Source organism: Ascaphus truei, chromosome 2, assembly GCF_040206685.1.
Source record: "Ascaphus truei isolate aAscTru1 chromosome 2, aAscTru1.hap1, whole genome shotgun sequence".
Classification (NCBI taxonomy): domain Eukaryota; kingdom Metazoa; phylum Chordata; class Amphibia; order Anura; family Ascaphidae; genus Ascaphus; species Ascaphus truei.
In genome coordinates, this window is record NC_134484.1 from 67,577,535 (window position 1) to 67,590,375 (window position 12,841).

Consider the following 12,841-nt stretch of genomic DNA (forward strand, 5'->3'; position numbering starts at 1 on the left):
ATGTTTTAATTTTTGTAATCTATACAATGGTTCCTTTGTCTGGATGTTTCTACTTTACAGATCAAAAATAGAAAAAGAGGCACCCCACTGTTATTCCAATTATAACATTTATTGCACAAGCATCAACGTTTCACTCTGCTTGCGAACCTTTGTCAAGATAAAGTGTAAGTGACAGTGCATGTCTTATATAACCTCTACTTTACAGCTCTACATATATTGTTGGCACTATATTAAGTATAGAATTATTAATATTAACAGAATGCTCTTTTCTGTCAAGAGGAAAGTTCAGTACTTGAGGTTTGTCTATTGCTCTAAAAAAGGTGAAATTGATACAATTAAGTTTATTTGAAAACATTCATATGAGTTATGTCTTCTATAAACTAGGTAAGAAGATCAACGGTGTAAACGGATTTAAAAAAATGGTATAATCTCAACATACGGTGGATTCCACCAAAGCAGTTTGTGAAAAAAATTATAATTGAATAATTTTAATCGCAATTGTTGGTGTTTAACTCATTAACGATTTCTTATATTGGTTTTGCAAATGTTGATATCCGTTGTATGCACACTATAACGCTTCTCTAAAAATAACTACAGTACAGTACGTACGGTATATGTGCAGAGTTTAAAGATCATAACAACATTATTTGATGATATATCTGCACACTGATAAATTGATGGAATAATCTTTGATAGGAACATGTTGGAATAATGTGTTTGATCCTTTAAAACAAAACTGTACATTGAAATGTTATCGTTGCTGCTAGTTTAAAAACCCTGCCTCCTCAAAGAACAATTCAACTTAGCATTGGTTGGAGTTGCAAAAAGGTGAAATCATTCCGTTACATAAAAAAATGTATATTTAAAAGAAGTTCCAAGCCTTTCAAAATAGAAATCAATTAGATGATTTGACAACAAAGCATGTAATGATGAAAAAGCAACACACACAATTTTTATTTTTATCGTACTGTACATCTAATACTGATTTAAAATAAGAAACATCATTCTTGTAGGTATTGTCCCCTCCTCAAACACAAAGGGCCTTATTCAGAAAGCCTTGATAAGGCCCTTATCGAGCACTTATCGACCAAAATGGCTACTCGTATTCAGATAGCCTCGATAAGTGCTCGATAACGGCCTGTATCGACGCAAAATGTTATCGCTATCCGAAATTCGCTGACTGAGCAGCGATCAGCCCCTTATCGACCATTTTCGGATGGTTGATAAACTAGCGCGATTCAGAGACCCGCGAGTCGGCTGTCGTGGCATATTGCAGCCCATCGCAGCCCTAAAAGGCGGTCTTCTCCCCAAATCCAATTCACCACAAATTTTTTGGTCAATTGGTGGGGAGATGCCTCGATGAGCAGTGATGTGTCGGGACTTAGAAAAAATCAGGCCCCTTTCCTGCCTCGGATTGATGCCGGGGGTCTCCAGAGCTGCTAGCCATTAATAGCAGCTCCGGACCCCCCCGGCATGCATCCGAGGCAGGAAACATGCATGTACAGCAACTTCATTACCTAAGCGGCTAACCGCTAAGGCAATGAAGGGGTTAAACACCTGTGCCAAGCTTACTGTAAGAAACATACAATACAATACAATATAGTGGCTAGCGGGGGTGGGTGAAGGGGGAATTTGGCCATTAGTGGCTGTTTAGGCATTGCAGGGGGGTTGCGGGTCGAGTTAACCCCTTCATTACCTTAGTGGTTAATACCGCTAAGGTAATAAAGGGGTTAACCCAACCGCTACCCACCCGCAAGGTCTAAACACCCATCCTTAGGGCTAATACCCCCTTCACCCACCCGTGAGGCCTAAACACCCACCCCTGACTGACTATACCCACCCTATACCCATTGAGTAGTATAGTGGTACATCATACCCATATAATAATAATATGGGCATGATAAGCCTTTATAGCACTCAATGGGCACCCTAATGACAATAAATTAATACACAAGACACACAATAATAAAATGTAACTAAACTCCAAAAAATCACACGTCACTAAATACAAACAGTAGCCAGCTAATACAATCAATACAATCAAAAGCAACATCAACAATGAATTAATTAAACCATTAACCAATCTAAACAATTCATTCCGAAACCAACTCAAAATGAATAGTAACACTAACCAATGTAAACAATGAATTACTCCAACATTAATGAATTTAAACAGTTAAATAGAAAGAAAGAAATTCTAACAATCTCTGTAGTAACCATAAAACACATTAGCTAACATAATATAACATTAAATACAAACGAACACCAATCGCAAACCTTTAATTACATTAAGCATGAAAAAACAAACAATGACATCCACATAATACACGAAATGCCAAAAAGAAACACCAATACCAAGTGAGAAATGCCCCCCAAATATTGTCATAATAATGTATTAATCTGTACCCTAAAGAGGTACCGATTAATTTATTATCAGTCAATGTGCCTCCCCCCAAAAAATCAAACAACACATCCAAAGATTAAACCTGTAAAAAGAGACATTTAGAAACATTGAATATATTACTTACCATTAGAAGCGGTGGCCCTCCGACTCCCGGGGAAACAGGAAGCTCACGTACCTTGAAGGCCTCCAACAGCATCCGATGCCGTCCGCCATGAAGATCCGGCTCAGGTACCCCAATCTTCTTTTTTCTTTCTTTAATCACCTTCTTCTTTCTTCATCTGTAACCATTTCTTGTTCTTCTTTATCTTCTTTCTTCATCTGTCAATCCAAAATACCCCATGTTAAATCCCAGCCGATGCTGTCTCGTCGGCTTCTTGGGCTCAAATGAGGCGTCACGGCCTTAAATATGGCTTGTGACGTCACATTTACCCTCAAAATGGTTAACAGCCACCTGATTGGCTGTTAAAACCATGTGCAGACTTTAATTGTTTTTTTTTGCCGTAACGTCACTTATAGGGAATGATGCCAGCCAATCAGAATGGCTGTGCTTCATTTGCCTTTAAGATGACGTCACGAAGCCGGCGTCAGATGGTATTTCAGCCAATCAGATCGTGAGCCCAAGAAGCCGACGAGACAGCATCGGCTGGGATTTAACATGGGGTATTTTGGAAAGACAGATGAAGAAAGAAGATAAAGAAGAACAAGAAATGGTTAAAGATGAAGATAGAAGAAGGTGATTAAAGAAAGAAAAAAGAAGATTGGGGTACCTGAGCTGGATCTTTATGGCGGATGGCATCGGATGCTGTTGGAGGCCTTCAAGGTACGTGAGCTTCCTGTTTCCCCGGGAGTCGGAGGGCCACCGCTTCTAATGGTAAGTAATATATTCAATGTTTGTAAATGTCTCTTTTTACAGGTTTAATCTTTGGATGTGTTGTTTGATTTTTTTGGGGGAGGCACATTGACTGATAATATATTAATCGGTACCTCTTTAGGGTACAGATTAATACATTATTATGACAATATTTGGGGGGCATTTCTCACTTGGTATTGGTGTTGCTTTTTGGCATTTCATGTATTATGTGGATGTCATTGTTTGTTTTTTCATGCTTAATGTAATTAAAGGTTGGCGATTGGTGTTCATTTGTATTTAATGTTATATTATGTTAGCTAATGTGTTTTATGGTTACTTCAGAGATTGTTAGAATTTCTTTCTTTCTATTTAACTGTTTAAATTCATTAATGTTGGAGTAATTCATTGTTTACATTGGTTAGTGTTACTATTCATTTTGAGTTGGTTTCGGAATTTATTGTTTAGATTGGTTAATGGTTTAATTAATTCATTGTTGATGTTGCTATTTATTGTATTGATTGTATTAGCTGGCTACTGTTTGTATTTAGTGACGTGTGATTTTTTGGAGTTAGTTACATTTTATTATTGTGTGTCTTGTGTATTAATTTATTGTCATTAGGGTGCCCATTGAGTGCTATAGAGGCTTATCATGCCCATATTATTATTATATGGGTATGATGTACCACTATACTACTCAATGGGTATAGTGTGGGTATAGTCAGTCAGGGTGGGTGTTTAGGCCTCCCGGGTTGGTATCGGGTCAGGGTGGGTTAACCCCTTCATGACTATAGCGGTTAGTAACCGCTAAGGTGATTAAGGGGTTAGGGGCCATTAGAATGTATTTATTTTGTATATATGCTTTCTGGCAACGGAGGACAGAGGGACCTGCTGTTGTGGTAAGTATAACTTTATTTATTTACTTTATTTATGTATGCTAATGCAGTGTTTAATAATGGGCAAATAATCTATTATCCATATCTGGATAATAGTTATTTTGCCCATTACTGTACTGTATGGGTTTAGGCGGAGGGGGGGGGCGTGTATTGATGTTTTTTTAAATATTTATTAATATACATTTCTTTAATAGTGTAGAGGTGCAGGGGGTCTCTGGAGCTGAACCACGTTGGTTTTATATCCGGGGACCCCCTGCTTCCCGAGATACAGGCACCTTTATGGGGTGCCGGTATCCCTCTGCATTGAAATGTCCCGCGTCACGTGACCGGGACAATTCCTTGCATAGGAGATACCGGCACCCCATAAAGAGGCCTGTATCTCGGGAAGCAGGGGGTCCCCGGACATAAAACCAACGTGGTTCAGCTCCGGATACCCCCTGCACCTCTACACTATTAAAGAAATGTATATTTAAATAAATAATTTTGGGCGACATTTCAGCTGGGAGAGGCATTTTTTGATTTTCACGGTGCTTGGTCAGAAGAGGGAGCAGGACTCACTGCTCCAAATCCAAAAACAAACAAACAAAAAAAACTCTCCTCCGAACTCGTCTACATCACTGAATCAGAAGTCTCCCACATTCATTCAACATATATTTATTGAACAGCCAAAAGCAGACAATGAAACAGACAGCATCCTTTTGTGGATGTGGGCTTAAGCAAGTTAAGACTTTTTATTACTTACTGCTGCAGCTCTTCTCGTCTGGGTTCAGAAGGTATCCCTGTTTGCATTTGCATATGTAGGAGCCAGGAATATTGATACAAAAGTGATCACAACCGTGACTAGCTGTAGTACACAGATGGGGAGCTATAAAAAAAACAAAACAAAAAAACAGTTGCAGTGATATTTGCACTTTTACTGCACAAAAGCAATACGATGTACCAGAAGAACAGACATAACTGCTAAGATAGATAGCAATAGAGGCAATCTCTAAAAGCTGCTCTTCATTTGGAATAAACATTATTTGTAATGTTACAAGTTGCAAATGTGCAGCTGTTGCACAAATTCAACAAAATATTTTTTATTGAGTGAATATAAACATATCAGTACAAACATACAACAGTTTTCATGTTCTACAGGCTTTATGTAAATAGATGTACATACAGTAGGTTCAGATGTCATTTATAGTTTAATCTTTCTATGATGATGTCCTCAAAACCAACAGTAGCTTGGATTGTGGTCTTGTAGGACAGCCAGACAATAAGTACCCAAGGTTGCTGTGCAGAACCAACCCTTCTGGTCTTTTCATAGCTTTTAAAAAAAACTAATATTTGAACAAATAAAAAAAGTGTTACAAACACATTGTTTATATACTTCTCCAGACTCAGATAATTATTTAGACCTTAGTCCATTTCCCTACTGTAATAAAAAATCCAGTATATCTTTAGACTGGGCTTTATCAATACTATTTATCGCAGCAGTTACATTTTCACCTACCCCAGTCAGAACTTAAAATAAAAAAATTGAAGTGTGTGTAGCCATGTCTAGGATTGGTGTACATATCTCTTTCTCATGTTGGCAGTAACCCTGGTAAGTGTGCAGAAGTGCCAGCAACAATCATGAGGTTTCCCCTCACACCCTGGTGAGGTGTCATATGTCCCCAAAGGAAGTGACAACATGCAGTGTGTTCCCACTTAGTGATACAGAGCATGTTTGTTCTCTGGGGGGTGATATAAGACACAGCACTGCCTAAAGTTAGAAGTTCAGTTTCCTGTTGTTGAGCTGCTCAGTTCAGTGAGAGGCACGTGAAGGTCTGCAACAATGTTGCAGTGTCTCCTGCTAGCTGTGAGTCAGTGAGCATACGCAGCAGAGTTAGAGGAGCTGAGAGAGACAAAGCAGCTCAGGAAAGGAGCTGACAGCAGCCAGTGAAGCTGGAGAATCTCTCTGAGAGTAGAGGTGGAAAGCAGATCTATTAGAGAAGGGACCTTCCTAATGGAATGCTGCAAGGAGATGAGTGGCTGAGCTGTTATCTGTGAGGGGCAGCTTGCCCATACCAACCTTCAATAAAGATTCCCTGTTTGAATATACCTCCACTGTGTGAGTGTGAAGTTACTCAGCAGTGGATGGCACCATCAAGACGGAGTTCCTCACCAGGACCATCTCCCTGCGGAAGCACAGATCCTGATGAGGTGGAGGCGCTGCACTGGATATAGGTAGGACTCGCACACACTACCTCAGCTGCCTGTCTGGATGACATCCCCTAATACCATCAAGCGGGAGACTCAGGAGCCCTGTTGCCTACAGGTGCACCACCAGACACGAACATGTAATGGGGACTGGTTAGACTACCCAGGCCAATGTGAGATTGGGGGGGGGAAAACCCGTTACATGTGGATTTCAGATCCTTGAAGCTTTCTCTCCTTGAAAGAACCAAGCATGAACACATTTCACTCCGTATATGCACTGCAAATCTATTCCTAGCTTTTGACCTCCTTAATCTTCTGCAACCACCATAATAACTAGGGTGACCAGATGTCCTTAGCCGGGACAGTCCCGTTTTTTTAAGGTCTGTCCCAGCTGCCCCACAGAGACACACACAGCATGGGGGGAGAGAGAGACACACACACAGCATGGGGGGAGAGAGAGACACACACAGCATGGAGAGAGAGAGAGACACACACAGCATGGGGGGAGAGAGACACACACAGCATGGGGGGAGGAAGAGAGAGACACACAGCATGGGGGGGGAGACACACAGCATGGGGGGAGAGAGAGAGACACACAGCATGGGGGGGGGGGAGAGCCACACACAGCATGGGGGGGAGGGGAGAGAGAGAGGGAACACAAACACAGCAGGGGGAGAGAGAGAGAGGGAACACACACACAGCATGGGGGGAGAGAAAGACACACAGCATGGGGAGTAGAGAGAGACACACACACACAGCATGGGGGGAGAGAGGGAGACATACACAGCATGACATACACAGCATGGGGTGAGAGAGACACAGCATGAGGGGGGAGAGAGAGACACACACACAACATGGGGAGAGAGAGAGACACGCAGCATGGGGAGAGAGAGACACACACAGCATGGGAAGAGAGAGACACACACAGCATGGGGGGAGAGAGACATCATGGGGAGAGAGAGACACACAGTATGTGGAGACATAGCATGGGGAGAGAGACACACAGAATCGGGAGAGAGACACACACAGAATAGGCAGAGAGAGAGAGAGACAAACAGCATGGGGAGAGAGAGACACGGCATGGGGAGACACAGTATGGGGAGAGAGACAGACACAGAATGGGGAGAGAGAGACACACACAGAATGGGGAGAGACACACACAGCATCGGGAGAGAGAGAGAGAGACACAGCATGGGGAGAAAGACAGACACAAAATGGGGAGAGAAACATACAGAATCGGGAGAGAGACACACACAGAATGGGCAGAGAGAGAGAGAGAGACAAACAGCATGGGGAGAGAGAGACACGGCACGGGGAGACAGAATGGGGAGAGAGACACACACAGAATGGGTAGAGAGACACAGAGAATAGGGAGAGACACAGAGAATGGGGGGAGGGAGAGAGAGACACAGAATGGGGGAGAGAGAGAATGGAGGGATGGGGGGGAGAGAGAGAGAATGGAGGGATGGGGGGAGATAGAATGGAGGGATGGGGGGGAGGGAGAGAATGGAGGGATGGGGGAGAGAGAATAGAGGGATGGGGGGGACAGAGAATAGAGGGATGGGGGAGGGAGAGAATGGAGGGATGGGGGGAGAAAGAGAATGGGGTATGTGTGTGTGAGAGAGGGGGGGCAGAGAGACAAAGGAGAAGGGGCGCAGTTGGTGATGTCATTTGTTTTATAAATATATTTTTTAATGTGTCCCGGTTTTTACTTTTGTAAATCTGGTCACCCTAATAATAACATGGCAGATTCGTTCAGTAACAATTCACTTTACTACTGTTTCTATGTCTGATAACCTCTATCACCCTCAAACTTCTCTCTCACTCTTCCTTCTCTTTCCAATGCCAATCCATTTCTCCATTCCTCTGCTTCCTTCAGCATTTACTTGTCCCCATGAGGTTTACTGTAACCCGTGCAATGAATTCCATGTGAAATCTCGACTATTGTAGCTCTAGTGTCAATAGAAATATCTCTTGTCTTCACTTGCCTAGAGACTACAATCTATTCAACCTTATCTTCACCTTTCTTGTCTCCTACAAGCTAGGTTGTTAGCTGTCAAAACCTATTTATCTCTTACTATCTTGTTGTGAGTGGATGTGGTGGGATCTCTGTCTTTTTGTACACTCCCGACAATTCCACCAGGTCTGCCAAATTCTCAAAAATCTGCTCCATCTTTTCTCCTCACTCAACCCTGTTAATCTTTGCCCAGGCTCGATCCACATGTATGCCAGCCTGGGTTCCGGGTGATATTGCCTAAAAGATATTTTTTCCTGCAAGGGTATTACTGATCTATTGTTTTATGTGTTTTTCCAGTAAACTTTAATACACTATGTGTGTCCCTGCACTTCTCTTTTCTTTTCCATGACTGCACCTAGGTATTGAGCCACCTGTTATTGTTATTTTCTGCTCTAATTTTGCTGATATGAAGCGGTTTTCTGTTTAAAGCTGCTGTCTAATAAAACCTAAGGTTATTTTCTCCTAAAAACGTCTCTGATGTTTTACCCTCTGCACACATTTCCTACACTGCTGATCTCCTCCTCTTCCTTTACCACTTGCCCTATTGACCCCATGCCCTCCCACCTCCTCAAACATCTTGCTCCCTCTCTAATCCCTGCACTCACTTATATTTTCAACTCCTCCCTCAGCTCCGGAACCTTTCCCACCTCTATTCATGCATGCAACAGTTATACCTTTACTCAAAAACAATAAGCTCTACCTGTCTCTCTAACTATTGCCCTGTTTCCCTCCTTTTCTATTGACCTAGAGTATATGCCTCTCCTTTATTCTAGATACCTATTTTTTCTCATCACAACCTTTGGCTAAACTTTGTAACTTACTTCCAACACTTCTGTGTTCATACACTCATACTGACTTCTCAAATTACAAAATGTGTTTCTCTTAATTTCACTTTAGCCTCTTGACTGCAACATTACCATACCTTCCCTCAACTTCAACTCCATCAGCCTGCAACATTACCATACCTTCCCTCACCTTCACCTCCATCAGCCTGCAACATTACCATACCTTCCCTCACCTTCACCTCCATCAGCCTGCAACATTACCGTACCTTCCCTCAACTTCACCTCCATCAGCCTGCAACATTACCATACCTTCCCTCAACTTCACCTCCATCAGCCTGCAACATTACCGTACCTTCCCTCACCTTCACCTCCATCAGCCTGCAACATTACCATACCTTCCCTCAACTTCACCTCCATCAGCCTGCAACATTACCGTACCTTCCCTCAACTTCACCTCCATCAGCCTGCAACATTACCATACCTTCCCTCAACTTCACCTCCATCAGCCTGCAACATTACCATACCTTCCCTCAACTTCAACTCCATCAGCCTGCAACATTACCGTACCTTCCCTCAACTTCACCTCCATCAGCCTGCAACATTACCGTACCTTCCCTCAACTTCACCTCCATCAGCCTGCAACATTACCATACCTTCCCTCAACTTCACCTCCATCAGCCTGCAACATTACCATACCTTCCCTCAACTTCAACTCCATCAGCCTGCAACATTACCGTACCTTCCCTCAACTTCACCTCCATCAGCCTGCAACATTACCGTACCTTCCCTCAACTTCACCTCCATCAGCCTGCAACATTACCATACCTTCCCTCAACTTCACCTCCATCAGCCTGCAACATTACCATACCTTCCCTCAACTTCAACTCCATCAGCCTGCAACATTACCATACCTTCCCTCAACTTCAACTCCATCAGCCTGCAACATTACCGTACCTTCCCTCAACTTCAACTCCATCAGCCTGCAACATTACCGTACCTTCCCTCAACTTCAACTATATCAGCCTGCAACATTACCATACCTTCCCTCACCTTCACCTCCATCAGCCTGCAACATTACCATACCTTCCCTCACCTTCACCTCCATCAGCCTGCAACATTACCATACCTTCCCTCACCTTCACCTCCATCAGCCTGCAACATTACCGTACCTTCCCTCAACTGCAACTCCATCAGCCTGCAACATTACCGTACCTTCCCTCAACTTCACCTCCATCAGCCTGCAACATTACCGTACCTTCCCTCAACTGCAACTCCATCAGCCTGCAACATTACCGTACCTTCCCTCAACTTCAACTCCATCAGCCTGCAACATTACCATACCTTCCCTCAACTTCAACTCCATCAGCCTGCAACATTACCGTACCTTCCCTCAACTTCAACTCCATCAGTCTGCAACATTACCATACCTTCCCTCACCTTCACCTCCATCAGCCTGCAACATTACCATACCTTCCCTCACCTTCACCTCCATCAGCCTGCAACATTACCATACCTTCCCTCAACTGCAACTCCATCAGGCTGCAACATTACCATACCTTCCTTCAACTTCAACTCCATCAGCCTGCAACATTACCGTACCTTCCCTCAACTTCAACTCCATCAGCCTGCAACATTACCATACCTTCCCTCACCTTCACCTCCATCAGCCTGCAACATTACCGTACCTTCCCTCAACTTCAACTCCATCAGCCTGCAACATTACCATACCTTCCCTCAACTTCAACTCCATCAGCCTGCAACATTACCGTACCTTCCCTCAACTTCAACTCCATCAGCCTGCAACATTACCATACCTTCCCTCAACTTCAACTCCATCAGCCTGCACTCTTGAAATTGTGAAAGCACAATTCAAAATGGCAAATGACTATGGCCTCGGACATGGTGCCGCAGACTGGGCCTTAAGGCAGTGTTCGCGTCCTTGCGGCGTGCAGAAGTAGAAGGGGGCGCGCCTTGTGCAAGAAATCTGTTCAAACTGATTTCTTGGCGCGACAGCCGGTCACGTGAGCGGTTCGTCCAATGAGGGCGAACCATCTCCGTGACACCCCTCGGCATGCCCCCCACGGCCCGTTTAGTATGGCCAGGGAAAGCACCTGCTTTCCCTCAGCCTCCGCGCGCCTCCGCACGGGAGAACTCACTATGTCCGAGGCCTTAGGCTAAATACTGATTATCTCCTACACTACCCAGACACAATTGATATGGTTAGCCCTTCTCTCCTCATAAGTCCCCTCATTTTGGTTTTGCCTGGGCATGCGTCATAGATGCTACTGTCACCCACATGGCCTTATCACATTTTGAATGTATAATAACCCAAGAGTACTTAAAGCTGCAGACCAAGCAATATCCTTCATGTGTTTTTTTTTTAATAAACCAGTTCTGTACTATGAAATACTTGTTGCATTTTTTTTTAAACAACTCTGAATTAAATGTTTCATGTATTATAATGTAACAAGCCTTTTTTTGTTTCTATAGCAATCATTTACAAAGTCACGGATACTGAGCCAATACTCCTCTACAGCCATTTAGAGAAACCCCGAGCCTAATCTTCGCCGATCGATCACAGGAGAACGGATCAATCGGCAACATCTTATCATTGTGTCGATTGTATTCATGTACAGAGGAAAAAAAATGTAAAAAAAAAACCCGTCAGATTGGACTGCTGCTTTAAGACTAACACAACTTAGAAGTGAAAGCAGGGGGAAGAAGCAGGCCAGTCCTGAGCTGAAAAACTGCTCACCGGGCAAAAATTTGTTTCAAGAAGTTATTGTAAGTGCTTGCCCGTGAAGATGTGTGGCCACACAAAGAACATTCAGGTAATAGAAAAAGTAGAAGGCAGCACTCGCTCAGTTAGACTCTGTGACAGCAGATCCTTGCAAGGAAATAATTTCAGCAACTGAAGTTGTTCCAGAAAATTGAACAACCTTTATGTACCCTTTGTCAGGTAAGTAAGTGAGTTTCAGTTCTGAGTTTACCCATCCCATTAGATTTGTCAGATTGAGTGAAGATATTGGTGGTGTCGGACAGGAATGGCTGGGGGAGACTGATTGCTTTTGCGGCCAGGGGAATAGCGCCTCTAGCACAGAGGGGACTCAGGATGCTCAGGTTGTGGTGGTAGAGGATTCCATTATTAGGAAGGTAGAGGGGACAATCTGTTGCATTGAGCGCATGAACGAACCAGTTTGTTATCTCCCAGGTACTCGGGTTTGGCACCTTGTGGATCGGGTAGACAGATTGTTGGGAGGGGTTGGGACTGACCTGGCGGCCGTAGTACACGTTGGATCCAATGACAAAGTTAAAGAAAAATATATTGTCCTAAAAAATTATTTCAGGTATGTTGGCCGCAAGCTTAAAGCCAGGACCTCCAATGTAGTATTGTAAGAAATACTACCAGTGCCATGCGCTACCCCAGGGAGACAGTTGGAGCCTAGGGAGATTAATGCATGGCTAAGTATAACATGCATCTGTATGTTTTGTGTGTGCATTGTCTCCTAGTGTGTTCCTCACCCCCCCATTTTGTCTTATCGTTTTCTTTCGCCAACATATATATATATTGCTTAAAATATATTTGGGCTTCAACACAATGGGGTGAATGCTTTCCAGATAAGCTCCTAATAGAACAATACTTTTGTAACGGAAATATTCATTCGTTTCTGACAGTGCCTATCCCTAAGCTGAGCTTGGGAGGTCCAG

The 12,841-nt window shown here is 43.3% G+C and overlaps 1 protein-coding gene and 1 long non-coding RNA gene across 2 annotated transcripts in view; one reads left to right on the forward strand and one right to left on the reverse strand.

Moving 5' to 3' along the window:
- The window catches only part of LOC142480325 (uncharacterized), a 20,323-nt gene extending 8,199 nt beyond the window's left edge, over positions 1-12,124 (forward strand). Inside the window, exons 2-3 of the long non-coding RNA XR_012794980.1 lie at positions 61-164; positions 11,624-12,124. This is a non-coding gene — a long non-coding RNA (uncharacterized LOC142480325). The remainder of the gene's footprint in view (positions 1-60; positions 165-11,623) is intronic.
- MATN2 (matrilin 2) overlaps positions 1-12,841 on the reverse strand; it is a 120,290-nt gene that overhangs the window by 68,816 nt on the left and 38,633 nt on the right. The window contains exon 4 of the mRNA XM_075582667.1: positions 4,890-5,012. Coding sequence (XP_075438782.1) covers positions 4,890-5,012 — 123 coding nt within the window. The remainder of the gene's footprint in view (positions 1-4,889; positions 5,013-12,841) is intronic.